This window comes from Cavia porcellus, unplaced genomic scaffold, assembly GCF_034190915.1.
Source record: "Cavia porcellus strain 051 isolate PalLab524CR breed Dunkin Hartley unplaced genomic scaffold, mCavPor4.1 scaffold_31, whole genome shotgun sequence".
Classification (NCBI taxonomy): Eukaryota; Metazoa; Chordata; class Mammalia; order Rodentia; family Caviidae; genus Cavia; species Cavia porcellus.
Window position 1 is genome coordinate 44,280,927 of NW_026947514.1, and position 18,963 is coordinate 44,299,889.

Genomic DNA, 18,963 nt, shown 5'->3' on the forward strand with positions numbered 1-18,963 from the left:
AGAGAAGCAAAAGATTTGAACAAACATTTCAAGGAAGATAGGTGAGTGCCAAATAAGCATAGGATTCTTAGCTGGTCAGGCTAAGTAATCTCAGTGCTCAGAGACTGAGACAGGAGGGTTGCTATGAGTTCAAGACCTTATCTTAAAAAACAAAATGAAACACCGAAAGAAGGTTCTCAGCATTGTTAGTCACTAGGAAAATGAAAATGAAATCACAGTCAGATGCCACTGTGCATTCGTAAAATTCAAAAGACTCATAGCAAGTACCTGTGTTAGCAAGGATGTAGAACAATTAAATCTGAGAGGGTGCCATTGGAAATGTAAAGTGATCCAGCTACTTTGGAAACAGCCTGGCTATTTCTTAAAAATAAAACACACACCTGATACATTTATTCCTGCATTTTACTCCTAATTTCCCAAGAGAAACCAAAAACCTGTCTATACAGTCATGTATATAAATATTCATCACAACTTTGTATTTGTACTAGCCAAAAATGAACAGCACAAATGTTCAACTGAATGGACAGATCATTTTATATCCTATACAATGGAATACTGATCAATGATAAAAATGCATGAACTACTGATACATAGAACATGATTTTTCTTGCAAAAAGGTCGAATCAAAGAAATTGGCTCCCCTTTCCCAAAATACATACTTTATGATTCCATTTATATAAATTTCTAGAAAATGCATTGACAAAAAGCATTTTCTATCTTTATTGGGGATGGTGAGAGATGAAGTGGAGAGGGGAATAGGAAGCAAATCCAGAGTGGCATGAGAAAACTCGAGATGGATGAATGCGTACATTGTATTACCCCGAGGATGATGATTGTTCCATGTACGTATGTCAGAACTTAGCAGCCGTACATTTTAAATATACATAGTTCATTACCTTGTCACACCTCAGTAAAGCTGTTAAAATTTAAAAGATTGCTGGCTTTTAATTGTTGGCCTGTTGTTAAATAAAATTACAAAGTGTTTGCAGAAGAGTGAACCTCAAGAAATAAATTTTGTTAGATTTCTTTAAAATTTCTTGTTAATTTCTTTTTTTCTGCTCCTCCCTTTTTTTTTTTTTTTTTTTTTTTTTTTTTTGGCTTTTTGAGACAGGATCTCATTATACCGTTCAGGCTGGCTGTGAACTCATTTAGTAGCACAGGCTGGTCTTTTCTTTTGGTACCAGGCATTGAACTCACGACCTCATGCTTGCCAGGCAGGCAGTTATGCCATTGAGCTAAATCCCCAGCCCCCACAGGCTGGTCTTGAACTCTCAACAGTTTTCCTGTCTCAGCCTTCAGAGTACTGGGATTACAGGCATGCACCATCATGCCTGGCTGTTAATTTCTTTAGTAATGATAACACACTTACTTACAGAGCTTACTTTGCTAGATCCTAAATTCCTTATGTTTTAACTCATTTAATCTTTATGACAAGCTAATGAAGTATTTGTTCTTATTATCCTCATTTTATGAATGACGAAATCAGTGTTCAGTAACTTGCTCATGGTCAAAGCCAGAGAGCAGCCTGGCCAACTTGGACTCAGGCCTCGACTATCCAGGGCTCCTGTTCTCTGGAGCAAGGATAGAAGCAGTACAGAGGCTCTGAGTCAGCAGTCAGAGCCAGGGATGGCAAGCAGTTTGAGCTGAATGGCCCATCTCTGAAATGCTTGGATTTCAGGCCTTTAAAAAGTGATTTACATACACTTAATGAGATGCCTTGGCGCTAGGGCCCAAGTCCAAACACAAAATTTGTTTCCTGTACACCTTAGACACATAGTCTAAAGATAATTTTATATATTTAGTGTGTTTGTATTCTTAGTTGCCACTTATCACTTGAGGTCAAGTGGAAAATTTTCTACTTGAGGCATTAATATACCAGTACACAAAGAGTTTGGGATTTTGGAGCATTTCAGAGTTTGCAGTTTTGAAGTAGAGATGTTCAACCTGTAACTCCTGTCTTCGAATATACACTGAAATTGTATTCCCTTCGAGAGAGAAACTTACTGTAACTGATAACTGCATTTGAAAAGTCAGAGTTGAGGCTTGTTGTTTGTTACCACTGTAGCTAAAGCCACTCACATCTGCCTCTCCAAGAGGTGCTGCACTTTTGAGAGCTGGAGCACATGGACAGAAGCCTCAGGTGTCCTGCCTACGCTCACTGGTGAGGACTAAAAGTTCCTGTGAATGTGTACCTGCTCGCTGTTTTTAGAAGTCATTCATAACAAAGTACATCAAATAAAAAAAGAAAATGGCTATGGTCATTGCAGTTTGTGATTTGGTTGTTAAGAAATTGTTGACTTGTAAATTTTGGATACAGTTAGTTATAGGCAAGGAAGAAAGATGATAGGGCTTATGGTGGAGCATGTGTTTCTTTCTTTTTTTTTTTTTTTGAGACAAGATTCTCGTGTAGTGCAGGCTGGCCATGAACTCGTCTTGTAGCCTAGACTGGTCTCGAACTCATAGTGATCCTCCTTCCTCAGCTTCCCAAGGGCTGAAGTGATAGGCGTGCACCACCATACATGGGGAACATGCATTTCTTGAATAGCAAATGGAGGATAACAATACCTTCTCACATGTGGGAAAATTAAATTATGTTACTATATATATAAACTCTGAAAATTCCACTGTATTATGTAAATTTTCATTTTATACAAAAATGTTATATAGAGGAACTTACAGCAGAATTGTTTGTTGTCTAAGTCTACGATGTGTATATAAATCTAGAATAGTTTTATAAGTAGTTCTGAATTCTCTAACAAAATAAGAAATGACTGAAGTATTTGAAACTTGTGTACATTATAAAAATATTTTAAATTTCCTTGTAATCATTTAAAAAAATTTTAAATCATTTTAAAAATTGTCTTGCAGTCATTTTTTAAAACTTATATTCTACTACCATAGAACTGCTAATAAATAATCAAATGACAAGGTAATTTGAAAACAACTATATTGTTAAAGTTTTATATAATAATAAATACTTGAATAATTTTATTTAATTTTTAAGGTTAAAAAATGTAATATGACTTCATGTCTTATGTTCTTCAGAATCAACAAAAGCAAGATCAGGATGTTAAGCAGGTTGAACACATGCCAGTACAAAGTCGTTTAATGTGTGTACAAAATATATCTGATATTTCTCTTTTGCAAGGTAAGGCTTTTCATAATAATACAATAGTTTGATACTTGTCCTAGTATTAAACAAATATGATGAGAAATTTTTTTCACATTTTTTAGTGCATATTGCTTAATTAATAGGTTTTATTTTGAAAGACATCTGCATGTACGTAATAAACTTGAATCATTTTACCCTCCATCACCCCTCCTTCACTCACTTTTTCCCCTAGTTTCGTGTTTGGGGATCAGTGCTTATAATGTATTCCAGTCATATCCATCTCCCCTTTTACCTGTATCCCACCATTTAAAAATTTTCTGCTGGTATTGTGTTTGCAGTACATAATGACTACATTTCTTGTGTGGAGTTGGTATATGTACATAATACATTATAATTCTCTTTTTATATCCCCTTCCCCTCCATGGCCCCTTCATCTTTTGGTTGATTTTTCTTTTTGCAAAAGATCTATCTCCCTGTTTTCTATGATCTGTCTTTTATTTTGCTCTTTAATTTGTTTATATTTTGGGTTTCTTTTTTGGGGGGGTCTTTTTTGAGACAGGGTCTCACTATGTAGTTCAGGCTGGCCTTGAGCTCACAGCAATCCTCCTGCTTCAGACTGCAGAGCACTGGGATTACAGGTGTTTGCCATTATACCTGGTTTATATTTTGGGTTCTATACAAGAGAAATCATTTTATTTAAGCTTGTACGTCTGACTTATTTTAATATTATGCTCTCATTTTCTACAAATAACTCAAGTTTATCCTTCTTTATGGCATAGTTATACTCTACGAGGTATAAATACCATATTTTCTTTTTTCATGTATTGATGAACATATAGGCTGCTTCCAAGACTTAGCTATCATGAGTTGTGGTGCTGTAAATATGGGTAGGCATGTATCACTATAAATGATGTCTTTAATTCTTTCAGAAAGATACGTAGGAGAAAAATAGCTAGATTGAATGGAATTTCTAGTTTTAAGTTTTGAGTAATATTTATACTGATTTCCATAGTGGTTATACTAGTTTACATTCGTACCAACAAGGCAGAAGGATTCTTTTTTTTTTTCCCCCTGCAGCCTCTCCAGCATTTATTATTGTTTGATTTCTTGATGAGAGCTATTTTTTCTGGAGCAAAATGGAATCTCAGTTTTGTATGTATACTTCTGTGAGACCAAAGATGTTGAACATTTTTTCATGTATTGTTGGCTATTTATATTTCTTGGGGAAGTGTCTGTTCATTCCAGTTACCCATTTTTTGAGTGTTTTTTATTTTGGTGGCTTTGATTTTTTTGAGTTCTTTGTATATCCTAGATATTCTAGTCCTCTGTCTCAGAAACAGCTGGCAAATTGGTAGGTTGTCTTTTCACTATGCTGGTTGTTTCATTTGCTGTGTAGAAGCTTTTTAATTTAATATAATCCCATTTGTTGATTCTTGATATTATTTCTTGTGCAATTGGGGATCTGTTCAGAAAGTCCTTGGCTACTATGCCTATGTCTTCCAGAGAACTATTTTATCTTCCAGCTGATTGTTTCTGCTTTAACATTTAGATCCTTGAACCATTTTGATTTTAGTTTAGTACATGATAAGAGATGCCCTTGTTAACCTGCCCCTTGCACCTCTCTATAATGATAATTCTTTGCTTTTATGTACGTTGTTGTCTTGTCTCTAGTTTCTTTTTCTCTCACATTTTTGTTGATTTGGATGAAGAATCTTGTATTTTACCAATAAGCATTATTCATAATTGATTTTTTAAATCTTTAGTGTTTTTTCTTAACGTTACCTTTTGATTCTTTGGGAGGGGTCTCTTTGAGTCTATGCAGTTCAGGCTAGCCTTGAGCTCACTTTGTAGTGCAGGCTGGTCTCAAACTTGCAATGATTCTCCTGCCTCAGCCTTCTGAGTGTTAGGATTATAGGCATGTACCACCAAGCCTGGCTACTTTTTTGATTCTTGTATAAATTAAATATCAGTCCTTTTTTCTGTACCTAGATCTATCTGTATGTCATTGCTATCTGTCTTAAGTTATACTATGCTTCAGGCAAGATTTATGACTGTTAACAATTTTGTAACAACTGTTTAGTGGTGTGGAGTGACACCGACCAACAATTATAATATAAAAACAAATAATTCTCATATTACATATTATTATAGGCATGAAATTTTCTATACTTCTGTGTTATCAAAGTTGTAGAATCTCACAGTCAGCATTAAGTTATTTTGATGCTGTCTTTATACTTCTGCAAGGCTGTTGGCTTTGTGCTTTGTTTGCCTTCTTGCTTTTCAGTTCTTTACATCTCATATAACCCAAGTTTTGAAAATTTGGCAGTGGAAATTAAGATCTCTTTTGTTTAAAAACTTTATACAAACCAGAAAGAAATATTAAGAATATTTTGAGTAGTAGAGTTTTTTTTGTTTTTGGTTATTTTTTGCTTTAAGAGCTGATTTTTTTCTCTTGAAATAAATGGATTTGAAAAAATAAGAGCTGATTTTTATTTAACTTTCAAGTAATAGTTGAGTACATGTTGTTAAATGCTATTGTAATTGCAAATATTACTATGGACATAAATGAAGGAAAAGTGCTTATGGCGGTTTACTTAGATTACGCCAGGGCTGAAACAGGGCTAAGTGGAGGAGCGTTGCTTAGCATGGGCCTTTGAGCCTGTGCATCTCATACATACCAAGATTATGCCATGTGGTTTAGCTTTTCCATTTTTTTCACCTCTTCTTTTACTCTGACTTTTCAGAACCTTGGCTCTGGCTTTTTAAAAACCTAAGCACAGTACATTAATGTTGAATTATATTTTAGAATCCTTTGCAAAGTTGCCTATTAAAGTGTTCTCTTGGTGATTTAAAAATTAATCATGATAGTTGTGTAGTATGAGAAAATAAATGTTCCTAAGAAAACATCTCTTGATACTCACTGTTACCACTGTTGGTCAGTTATAGTTCATTTAGTTTGGTTTTTAAAATTTTTTTCTTAAAATTAGAAGTGCATTAATTCATATGAAAATATCTGTGGTTAGATTTTGAGACTAAAATCTCTTTAGAAGTCACATTGTTTTCATTTTTATATACACAGAAATGGCCACAGGATGGCAATAGATGCATTTTCATTCACATATGACAATGCTGTTAAGTAATGTCCAGTTGACATTTAGTAAGTCAGTAAAAATTGTAAGAAATCGAAGGTGTTAGCCAGTGGGAGAAAGTTTTACTTAGGAAAGGTTTAGAACATGTTTGAAATTTTGTGCATTTAATTTTACATCTATCACAAAAAGTAGAGCTGACCTGTTTCTGCCTTGAGTAAGACATATTGAATTGTAACTACCCAGTGAGTTGTTAAAAGCTGTTTAAACTGAAGCCATAACTGAGACACATCTTCATGAGTATTTCCTGAATGAATATGATTGCCTTGGCAAATGCACCTAATTATGACTTTTTTCCCATAAATTTTGTGGGTTTCAGTTTTTTTTCTTCTTCTTCTTTTATGAAATTCTGAGGCATTGCCAAACATTTCAGACAACATGAGAGTCAAAGTGCCAAAATAATCTCTAGGGCACTCGAGACTTTGAGTGACCCTGAAGCAATTCAATCTGTGTCTTACACAGAGGCCTTGAAGATAAGGAAATTCACTTTCCACAGGGGACTCAAACTCATATCTTTCCTGGGAGCTAAATGGTTCTAAAAATACTTGAACTTCAACTAATGGCTATTTCAGGAGGAAGTACCATATATTTCATTTTATAGTGTTCTGTGGTTTAATATGTACATATAAAGACATCAAGCAGTTTATTAGCAATACCAACTCTGCCCAAACTGCAGATATGGCAGGACATGGGTTCCAGCACTGTGATGCTGAGAAATCTATAAAATTCTTACATTTTCCTTTCTTCCTTTATGATTACTTTTAAATTTTAATGTAAAAGAGGGAAATTAATTTGATTGTTCTGAAAGATGGTTAAATGATACCCTACAATACCCTTGGTAATTAATTCATTGGGCATATGTTTGACCACATGATACCACTTGTCTGACTGTATGTCCTGATTAATGTGTCTAGCAATTTTATAGTGAAAGTTACTTTAAAAAGTGATTTTTGGGGCTGGATATGGCATATGTGCCTACCTGACAAGCGCAAGGTCCTGAGTTCAATTCCTGGTACTAAAAAACAAACAAACAAAAAAGTAACTGAAAAGTTATTTTCATTTTTATGAAAATCTACTGTGCAAGTTAACTTTCATGACATCTTTTGCTATAGAAGTTAAATTTCTTTATACAAATAAGAAATTAATGTTAAACTCAGCTCTGGACCCAGAAACAAGTTCTAAAAAGTAATGTGCTAAAATAGTTTACTTTTTAAAACTGTTTTTCTTGTTTAGTGTTTTTTTAAAGAAAATACTAAGGATAGCTGGGCATAGTACTACACTTGGGAGACTGAGGCAGGAGGTTGACTATGAGTTCCATGCCAGCCCAGACTACATAGTGAGTTCAGGGCCAGCCTGCACTACATAACAAGACCCTGTCTCAGAACAAATAAACAAAAAATTGGAGAGTCAAACATACTAATTATATACTACAATCAATGGAGAAAAATTAGTTGTTATGCGTTATGATTAAATGGTAAGGCAGATTGAGTTGTCAGAGTTGCTTGGAAGTCACAGCATTCTTCAGTTTTGTAGATTTTTTCATGTTGCTCAGAAAATATATATCAAATTGCTTAAATTAATAGATGTAATTGCAGTAATTTGCCAGAGTCAGTTTACATTTTTGTGGGAAGTGTTCTCACAGGATCTCATGGCCTGCCTCTTGGCTTCATGTCCTGAGGATAGCACCTAGCCACCTCAGTGCCTTTCTTGTCTCACACGCTTTATGACACATAGGAATTAGGAAATTCAAAACTTGCATATATTTAGAAGCTATTTTTGGCCACTTGTGCAAGTAAAATCATTTTTGTACCTTAGTATAGTGATGTTTTTGGTTTTAAATTTTGTTTGCGTTTGCGTATAACTAAATTACTATAGCTGTTAGAACTATAGTTGATCTTAGTAATTTTAAGCCATAGGTAATAGTTTTATAAGTTATTATTTTTTGTCATCTTAGAGTATGCTAGTGATTTCAAAAACATATGTGTGGGGACAGGGGTTGAGGGTGTAATTCAGTGGTGGAATGCTTGCCTAGCATGAGTGAGGCCCTGGGTTCAGTTTCCAGCACAAAGAACAATGCAAAAACAAAATGTGTAAATCTGTGATAGTGACCAGGACACAGACCAACAAGTTTGCTCAGAGTCCATAGATTTAAATGTGTAAAAAGCATTGTCTGGAGAAGTCTTCCACAAAGAAGACTTTATTGGTTAGTAAAAAGAGAAATTTACTTTGAAATGTTGCTAAATTTTGGAGTTTTGTTTCTGAATGAAGAAAGGAAAAAGAACATTATTTATTTCCACCCGAACTATAATAAAATGTTAGACAAACTACAAAATGATAACATTTCTTTCACTCATCAGACAGTGTATGGTAGAAAACAACTAAGTAGCCTAAGTCTCCGGAAGGTCAGATGCCTCCAAAAAGAGACAGACACAGGCCCTGTCTCCCATGGGCAGAACACAGTCACTAGAGGAGAAGCCAAGCACTGGCCAGGAAGACCATGTCAAAGGTTCATACTCAGTGTCCATAATGAATTCAAAACTACAACAATTGAAGAATAAGTAATCCTATCAGAATGGAAGAGTGACCTGAAAAGATACTTCTCCAAAGGAAGATGTGGAAGGAAAAGAACTCATAGGCAGTATTGATGGGAGAGCAAATTAGTACAGCCACAGTAAGAAATGGTATGGTGGTTCCTCAAAACTAAAACTAGATCTACCTTATGACCCCGCTATTCCAAAGGAGTTGAAGTCACTTGCATGCCCGTATTTATTGTGGCACTATTAGCATTGCTGAGGTATGATGATACATATAGACAACATAGTACTACTCAGCCACGTAGTAGAGTGAAACTATGTCATTTGCAGGAAAGTGGATGAAACTAGAGAAAATCGTGTTAAACCAGACACAGAAAGATAGATATCACACATTTTCTCTAATATGTGGAAAATAGAAAAGTAAAGGAGGGACTTTTAATAAAGGGGAAAAAGATGAAGGAAGGAGACAAGATATACACATGTATGTGAGTGTCACCGTGAAGCCTATTTATTTGCACACCTAATGTTTCAATGATTATAATAAAAAAGAAACATTTGTCTAAACTTACAGTGGGTTGCTAAAGGCCGTAAACCCATGCCACAGACCCATTGACCCACTAGCCCATGCTGCAGTAGACTGTTTTTTTCAAATTAATTTTATTAGTATACTTTTGGTATACATAATGATCATATTATTATAGGGAATTTGTACCTATACAAAATAAGTCTGTGTCTTCTTTTTTCCCCATTTCCCTTCCCTCTAACACCCCTCTTGCACTCCTTATTTACAAAAGCTTTGTTTCTATTTTTTTCTTTTCCCTCCCTTCCCTTCCCCCTTCCCCCTCCCTTGTTCTTCACATTTGAACATTTTTTTCCTGCTTCCTAATATCTGTTTTCTATTTTGCTTCTTTTTTTCTCTTTGGGTTTCTCACATCAGAGAAACAATGAGATATTTAAATATGTATGTCCAATGTATTTCACCTAAGAGTATGGTCTCTTGAAGAATCTCTACCCTGATTTTCACAGTGGCTGCACCAGTCTACACCCCCACCAAGAGCAGAAAAGAGTTCCTTTTCCCCCACAGCCTGTCCAGTATTTGTTATTCATTGATTTCTTGATAACAGCCATTCTTTCTGGGGTGAGATGGAATCTCAGTGTTGTTTTAATTTGCTTTTCTTGAATGACCAGTGATGTTGGACATTCTGTCATATATTTATTTGCTGTTTGTACTTCTTCATCTGAGAAGTGTCTATTCGTTTCAGATGCCCACTTTTTTATTTTAAAAAGAATAAAACAAAACAAAACAAAGCAGAACAAAGTAGTGCAAAGTAAAACAGCAATTAACGCAGGATTTCAGAAAAAGCAGGAAATCAACATTGGCTACCATAATATAATGTCTCGTCTTCAAAATAGTTGTCCATACCTTTATACCTAGTAAGTTAATACACATAGTATAAAAGCAATCAAAACACAAGAATGAAAGCTTTAAGTGCTGTCAAGACTAGACATTAGGAAATCAATAATGGCTACCATAATTTCTCTTATTTTTTTCAAAATAGCTGTCCATATCTTCATACATATCAAATAATTGAAAACAGACCCAAACCAAGAATAAAAGCATTATTGGCTTTTGAATCAAAATGATAGGAAATTATCAATGGCTACCATGATGTCTTCTTTTCTTCAATTTAGTCCATACTGTCACAATACTAAAATCAATTCTTGTAAACTCTTTAGGTGAAGTTCTAGGCATATGTAAGTATATACATGTACATCTATGTGTATTAGAGGAAAAACCAAAACAACAAATAAATAACTATCTAAGAGCCGAAACAATAACAATGTAGGCTTTCAAAACAAGGTGGTAGAAACAAAAAACAATTTTTGTTGTTTTGCATAGTTATCTCTATAAATCTTATTTGAATTACCAGATATAGTCATGCAAAATTGATCTGCTCCTAGGGATGTTATTTGTTTTGTTCCAAGAACTAATAGTAGTACAAACATCTTAGTAATCTTAAGTGTATATATATGAATTTATATCTTACTCATTTCTCTTGCTTCTTTTCTTTTTCCCTGTGGTTTTTTTCCTCTTTGAGCAGTTTCTTACTCTTTCACAATATTTATTGAAGATTTTGTATCTTATTTACTCTTTCAGTTTCTTACACTAGGGAGACAATATGGTATTTACACATGTGAATTTGATTTATTTCACTTACAAGTATGGTCTCAAGTCACATCTGTTTACTTATAAAATACTCAATGTGGTCTTTCTTTATAGCTGATTACTATTCCATTGTATAAAAATACCACATCTTTTTTTTATCCATTCCTCAGTTTATGGGCATTTGGGTTGTTTTCAAGATTTAGCTATTACAAATTGTGCTGCTATAAACATGTGTTGATTTTTGAGTGCTGACTTTGTATACAGTTACATTACTGAATTTGATTATTTTACCTAGAAGTCTTTCAATGGAGTTTTGGGGGTCTTCTATATAAAGTATCAGGTCATCTGCAAATAATGATAGTTTAACTTCTTCCTTTCTATCTTTGTTTTATTTCTCTCTCCTCCAATTGCTCTGGCTAATATTTCTAGCACTATACTGAGTAGGATTGGTAATAGTGGACAGTCTTGTCTTGTCCTGAATTTAGAATGAAAGCTTTCAGTTTTTGACCATTTAATATGATGCTGGCTATTAGTTTGTCATAGATGGCTTTTATCAGATTGAGGAAAAGATCATCTATTCCAATTTTCCGTAGGGTTTTTATAATGAATGACTGTTGGACTTTATCAAAAGCTTTTTCTGCATCTATTGAGATGATTATGTAGTTATTTTTGGTTCTATTGATACGATGAATTACATTTATTGATTTGCATATGTTAAGCCATCCCTGTATTCCTGGGACGAATCCCACTTGATTGTAATATATGATCTTCATGATGACTTGCTGCATGCTGTTTACCAGTATTTTATTGAAGATTCTTACATCTGTGTTCATTAGGGAGATTGGCCTGGAGTTCTCTTTTTGGTTGGGTCTTTCTCTGGTTTTGGTATTAGGGTCATACGTGCTTCCAGGAATGAGTTAGGGACAATTGCTTCCCTTTCAATTTTATTGAAGAGTTTGAGGATTGTTGGCATTAAGTCTTCCTTGAATTTCTTGTAAAATTCCACAGTGAATCCATAAGGACCTGTGCTTTTCTTCATTGGTAAGGTTCTAATAACTATTCAACAGTTTTACCATCTTCTTGATTCAGCTTTGGTAATTCATATGTTTCTAGGAATCTGTCCATTTCTTCTGTGTTATCAAACCCATGAGAGGTTTTCAAAATAGGTATTGATGATCTTCTGATCTTCTGTATTTCCACAGGATCTGTAGTGATTTCACCTTTTCATTCCTTATTGCATGACTTTGAGTTTTTTCTTTCCTTTTAAAAATAAGGTTGGCAGGGGCTTTTTGATGTTATTTATTATTTCAAAGAACCGACTCTGATTCATTAATTCTTTGTATTGTTTTCTTAGTCTCTATTGCATTGACTTCCACACTGATCTTTATAATTTCCTCCCTTCTTTTGGCTTTGGGCTTGACTTGGTCTTCTTTTTGTAGATGCTTGAGGTATAGCATCTGGCTGTTTGTGTTTGTTCAGTTTTCTTGATGTGAGAGTTCACCGCAATAAATTTTCCTCTGAGAACTGCTTTCGTTGCATCCCGCAGGTTCCAGTAATATGTATTTGTATTTTCATTTAGTTGTAGATACTGTTTAATTTCTTGTAGTTTCTTCTATGGCCCATTGATTGTTCAGGAGTGTTATTTAATTTCCGTGTGTCTATGGAGTTTTTGCAATTGCTTTTGTCATTAAGTTCCAGTTTTATAGCACTATGGCCAGATAATAATGCATGAGATAATTTTGATTGTTGTGCATTTCCTTAAGGCATGAGATAATTTCGATTGTTTTGCATCTCCTTAAGCATGTTCTGTGGCTAGTATATGGTCTGTTTTACAGACTGTCCCATGTGCAGCTTAGAAGAATATGTATTCTGATGTTGTTGGGTGGAACCCTTTGTACACATCCACTGAGTCCATTTGTTCACAGGTGTGATTCAGTTCTGTTATTTCTTTTCTGATTTTCTGTCTAGTTGACTTCTCTTTTGCATTAATGGGGTGTTAATGTCTCCCATTATAATTGTGTTATTGCTTATTTGATTTTTCATTTCTATTAATATTTATTTTATATAGCTAGATGCTCCCTTATGTGGTACATGTATATTTAGAATTGTTATCTCTTCCTCTTGAAGTTTTTTCCTACCTGGTTATGTAGTGACCTTCTTTATCTCTTCTGATTATTTTTGATTTGAAATTCACATTGTCTGCAAACAGAATAGCTACCCATGCTTCTTAGGGGGTTCCTGTTGTGTGAAGTATTGTTTTCCATCCTTTGACTTTCAGTGTATGAGTTTCCTTTTGGGTTCGATAGGTTTCTTGTATGTAGCATATTGTTGGATGTTGTTTCTTGTTCCATTTTGCCAGTCTGTTTCTTTTAATGGGTGAATTGAGGCCATTTACATTAATGGTTATAACTGATATATATTGGTTTATTTTTGTCATGTTATCTTTTTGCTGTTGGTTCCCTTTCCCCTCTGTTTAATTATTTGCCTTGCTTAGTGGTTCTTTCCGATGTCTATCTAGAATATCTTTTAGTATTCTTTTCATGGTTAGTTTGGTGGTCATGAAGTTCTTGAGCTGTTCTTTATCATGGAAGTATCTTGTTTCTCCTTAAACTTTAAAGGACAGTTTTTCTGGGGACATAAATCTGAGTTGGAAATCATTTTCCTTCAGGATTTGAAATACTTCACTCCATGCTTCTCTTGAGTTCATTGTTTGTGTTGGGAAATCCGCTATGATTCTAATGGACTTTCCTTTATAGGTGATCTGTCTCTTTTCTCTAATAGCTTTTTTTTTTTTTTTGGTCTTTTTTTTTTTTGTTTTTATCGGTACCAGGGATCGAACTCACGACTGCCTGCTTTCAAGGCAGGCGCTGATGCCGCTGAGCTAAATCCCCAGCCCCTCTAATAGCTTTTAATATTCTGTTCTTATGTAGAATTTCTAAGGTGGTGATTATTGTATGTCTGGGTGTATATTTTTTTGGTTATGGCTAATTGAAGTTCTATATATTTTACTTACCTATATGTCAGTTTCTTTTCCCATGTTTTGGAAATTTTCAGCTATTATTTCTGTAAATAGTCTTTTGATATTTTTGTTGTCACCTTCTCTTTCATTTACACCTATCTTACATTATTTTTCTTTGCATCATCTTGCAACTGTTGAATTGCTATTTCCTAGTTCCTCATTATTTTTAACAGATCTTTCCTTTCATGTTCCCTGGCTGCAGTCTTGTCTTCTAGGTCTGAAAGTCTGTCTTCACATTCATTCATATGGTTTGTTTGATTTCCTGGATGTCTCCTTGAATCTGTTTTATGTATTCTATTGTTTGCTTATGTTGTTCATGCAAGCCTTCCATCTTTTTGTAGTGCTCCTTGATTTTTTAAACTAGGTCTTTAGATGTGTTCAGCATTTCTTTTATTACGTTTATCATTTCTTCTTTTACCTGGGAGATTATTTCTTTTTTTAAATTTTTTTGTGGGTACAGGAAATCGAATTCAGTACCTCACACTTGCCAGGCAGATGCTGTGTCATTGAGCTAAACCTCTGGCCTGGGAGATTATTTCTGATCTAAGATCCTTTATAGCTTCCTGGAATTGCTTCTTTACTTTAGTTGCTATCACTTCAGAAATTTCAGGAGTATGGCTTACATTCTCTTCTATGTCCATGAATACTTCTAGTTACCTTCCACAGATTTGCAGTTGATGTTTTAAGCATAAATTTTTCATTACTAATATTATATTGATAAGTTTCTCAGTTGGTCTTTCCTAGTTTCTATTTATTTATTCAAAACATTTTTTACTTTTATTAGTACATGTTTCTGGGGTAGTATATAACAATTACATTCATCATGGGGATTTGGTACATGTACATAATACACGTACTGGTCTCTACTTTTCTTTGTGCTCCCCTGTTGTAGATTATCTACCTAACTCAGAATTGTTTTTTAAAAATATATATTAGATCATATAACTTCCTGTTCAAAAACCTTTTAGGACTTGTTTCCACACCAAATAAAATATAAACTCATATAACTTAAAAGGCCCATATGATCTGCCTTTTGTCTTCCCTGAAATAATTTAGATGTATTTATTTATTTAAATTTTGATTTTTATTAGTACATTTGCAGTGCATAATGGTTACATTCATTGTGAGAAGTTGGTACATAATACATCTTACATTTTTATATTCCCTTCTCCTTCTCACCATTAATATGTATTTGAGATATTAAAAAGTCATTTGATAGAACTTTTTCTGTTAAGCTTATGCAATTCCATCGGGTTTGTATTTTTATAGTATAAGTACCTCATAAAAGTAGAAATGGACAATTTCTAAAGAAGTATGTAGAAAATTATCAATGTGCCTATGAACAGAAGTGAAACCAATTCTTTTTATAACTTAACCCAAGGTCTAAGAAGTAAATTTAATAATCCAAGGCAAGAGTGTTATTTCATACATTAAGAAAAGCTTTGAACACAGTTACCAGAATTAATTGGTTCATTGATGAGTGATGTATTGATTCTTGATGACTTCTATATAAGACTCAACATCTTGTCTTAGTTTTTCTTTTTCCCACTTTTTACATGGAAATTCAGTTTATGGTTATCTAAATACTAACATTTTCTTGGATTCAATCACTAAATTTAGTCAAAATGGTCCATTTTGACTAAAGGGTTGCACAAACCAATTTTGACTTTAAAAACATGTCATCTCTATTTACCAGGCCTGATGGCACAGGCCTGTAACTGCAGCTTCTTGGAAGACTGAAGCAGGAAGATCAGAAGTTCAAGGCCAGCGCTGGTAACTTACTGGTACTTTGTCTCAAAATAAAAAAATAAAAAAGGGCTGAGGAATGTACCATGGCAGTCTTCAGGATCATACACACACACCTGAGGGGAAAATACTTTTGGCAGGAAATACTAAAGATAGTATCCATCTGTACCCCGAAATGTTGCTGTACTTCGGTTTCCCTCAGAATTACCTAGCATGAGATATACGACAGTTAGCAAGGCTTATGAGCCAGCTGCCTAGGGAATTAGTGAAGCATACTTCTGAATGTGTCTGGTGGGTCGTGGAAGTGTGACTTAGGTATTGTATCTAGTCCCTGGTCCCTAGTTCCTTCCCCTCTGGCACTGGTTCCTTGCTTTGCATCCCAGCCACTATGCATTAAGCAACTTTTCTTCATCATACCCTCTTGTCATGATGTTTCTGTCTTGGAGCCAGCCAACCACGGACCAGACTCTGAAACACTGAGCCAAGTTAACCTTGTCTGTTAAGTTCTGCATCTCAGGAATTTTGACCCAGCAATGAAAATGCTTACTAATACAAGATGAAAGGTCCAGTGGAAAAGGAAAGGTGTTTTTAAGGGTTCAGCTTCAGGTTTTAGGGTGCAAAGAGTCAGTGCAATAATCTGGTCAGTGGATTGTCTCTAAATTGGGAAACATGATATGTTTTATGTACTGAAGCAATCAGTATTCCTGTTTCCACAGATAAATGCTAAGAAACATAATCATTTCTATTATCACAAAAGCACAAAACAAAGCAGTGTAACTTAATTATAAAATATATTAAAATATGTGCACGAGAAATGCTGTGTGATACCTGTCATTATTTTAACAGTTTCTTTTATGGGCTCCTTAGCCATCACCTAAGAATGGTAATTATAAATTTAAGGTGATCTTACTTGTAGTATTGGTTTTCATCTTTAAGTTTTTGGTAATGCTGGGCATTGAGCCTAAGTCCTTGCACATGCTAAATATACACTTTACCACTGAGCTTCATCCCCAGCCCTAGATGCATTTTCTGATTGGCAGTAATGTAGAGGCCTAGGTTGTGTTGGCATTTCCAGTAGAAGAAATATAATTACTTGTGAATTGTTTTATGCTCTGTTAAAATAGTAAAAACAAGTAATTTGTACACATATATGTTTACATAAATATATTCATACACTCTTGTATATATAGTATGTACCTACAAAAGTCTTTCAGTGAAATGCAGTTGCCAAAACGTATATTGAAACCTACTTGTTAGTATTATATTTGTCAAGTCAGACAGAGAACTTGGGCACTTTTGCCTGCGAATATAAGTAATTGCAATATTATGCCAGCTAATGAAGTCAGAAAAATCATTAGATAGAAATGTCCTGAGAGCCTTGTGATTATTGCTTTTTGTGTCATTCTGCCTACATCAACAACACTCAGAATTAGGATGTTCTAGAAATATTATGTTGGATTTTCTAATTACTATGTCACCATGCTCCATCATTTTCTAAATTTAGCAGTTTCATGAGGTAGTTATGTTCATAGCACTTTATAAGAAGCAGCACAGAATTAGTTTCTGTTACCCATCTATTTCTCTCAGTGTCACTTACATAGTGTATTATATAAATGAAATATCTGTCTTCAGCAAAAAAGCCAGTATACCAAACTACAATTAATGAATATAAGAATTAGAAATCAAAACTTTGTTTAGTCTGATGAAAAATAGTTTCTCAGACTGTAACAACAAGGATGCTTCTTGCTTGCATCAGCTCTGGGGGACTGTTATTGTCCTTTGCAAATTCTCTGGCAGGCTCCAGACTTTGTTCAATGAGCCAGTTGTTTTCCTTTGTGTTACCCATCCAGTGAGTTCCCATCTGGTTTGTATCAGATTGTTTTCACAGCCAGCAACTGCTGCCTTCTCGATATCCTCACACTTCAGGGCCTCGTGCTATCAAAGCATTGCTGTGATGGCCTTGCTAGCTGGGCCAGTACAGCTGTGCCTCGTAGCTTGGAGCTATTCCCCAGAGCAGTAGTAACACAGAACTCGCTCTGGCCCTGAGTCCCATTGGTGTCATGTGTACAGTGAGCAGGCGCTCACCCTCCCTTTCCCTTCCCTCACCCTGAAACTTAACTATTCAACACAGAGTCTCTCAAGTTCTTGTTTTAGGATATGGAATAGTGCTCTTGTTTTCTAGTGACTTCCTGTATTTGAAAGCTCATTTTTCATTCTTTCACTTTTTAAAAAGTTAGCAGGTCTGGCCTTGAGGAAGTGAACAGGTCACAATGTCAGATTTAATTATTGTTTCCAAATTTAGTTAGGAATGTCTATATATGGTAAAACCCATTGTAAAGATTGCACAGGTAATGCAGAGTATTTTTAGTGATAATCACAAGCTGTAATTTGAAAGTGATTTTTATATTTAGGAAGGCTCTCTAAGAAAATAAATTTTCTGTGTATACATTATAGAGGAACTTAGCCTTAGTAAATGCTAGGGAGGTACTGTGCCTTCGTCCTTTGAAGCTTTCAAGTATCATTTATAAGAACATTATAATAGTGACATTCATACTCTGGCATGGTATAACATAGTAAAATTAAAATCACTGTTGAATAAGAGTTATAGTTGCATTTAAGTAAGTTAATGTTGTTGCTTTATAAATTTTTTCATGCCTAAAAAGGAATTAATGTAAATTTTCAGAACATTTGAGTATTTCAGAAATTCTTTCTGAATTAGGTGATAAAATTAGATGATCGTTTGTGTTGTCAGGTAAACCCAGTAGGTAACTGCCATAGAGCATCATCTACCCTAGGTGGTCAGCTATGAGTCAGTCTAGAGCGACAGCAATCAGAAACTCACGTTGCTTCTCAATTGGTGCAGCTCACTGTATTTCAGGATTTAAGGGAACTCATGTTTGTAGTCAGTAGCAGTCATGGTAGCTTAGCTGAAATTGTTTACTTGCTGTGAAATATTACTTAGTAAGGTCAGTAACTTGGCAATTTCATCATTAGAAATCAAAATTACCAAAGATTACCTTTAATTACTAAAACTAATCTTTTGGGTTTTTATTTTTCAATTTTACTCTTTTGTGGAGGAATAATACACATAGCATAGACCCACAGCTCAACGAACTGTCACAGTAAGACACCCTCATACAAGCAGGACCAGAGCAAAAGCAACAGAACCAGTGTCACTTTCGCCTCCTGTGATCCCCTCAGTGATAGGCTCCATCCCACCGGGATGACACCATTATTCT

At 34.7% G+C, this 18,963-nt stretch overlaps 1 protein-coding gene across 14 annotated transcripts in view; it reads left to right on the plus strand.

Moving 5' to 3' along the window:
* The window catches only part of Kiaa0586 (KIAA0586 ortholog), a 158,884-nt gene that overhangs the window by 102,357 nt on the left and 37,564 nt on the right, over positions 1 to 18,963 (plus strand). For 6 of the 14 annotated variants that reach the window (XR_010044838.1, XM_063241016.1, XM_063241018.1 and 3 more), the window contains 2 exons: positions 2,066 to 2,161; positions 3,046 to 3,148. The exons of 2 other annotated variants lie outside the window; for them this stretch is intronic. Coding sequence is in view for 8 of the 12 variants with exons in the window: in XM_063241016.1 (XP_063097086.1) it covers positions 2,066 to 2,161; positions 3,046 to 3,148 (199 nt within the window). In the remaining 4 variants the exon portion in view is untranslated. Of the gene's footprint in view, positions 1 to 2,065; positions 2,162 to 3,045; positions 3,149 to 10,104; positions 10,111 to 18,963 lie in introns of all 14 variants that reach the window. 6 more of the 14 variants (XR_010044839.1, XR_010044840.1, XM_063241020.1 and 3 more) reach the window with 3 other exon arrangements.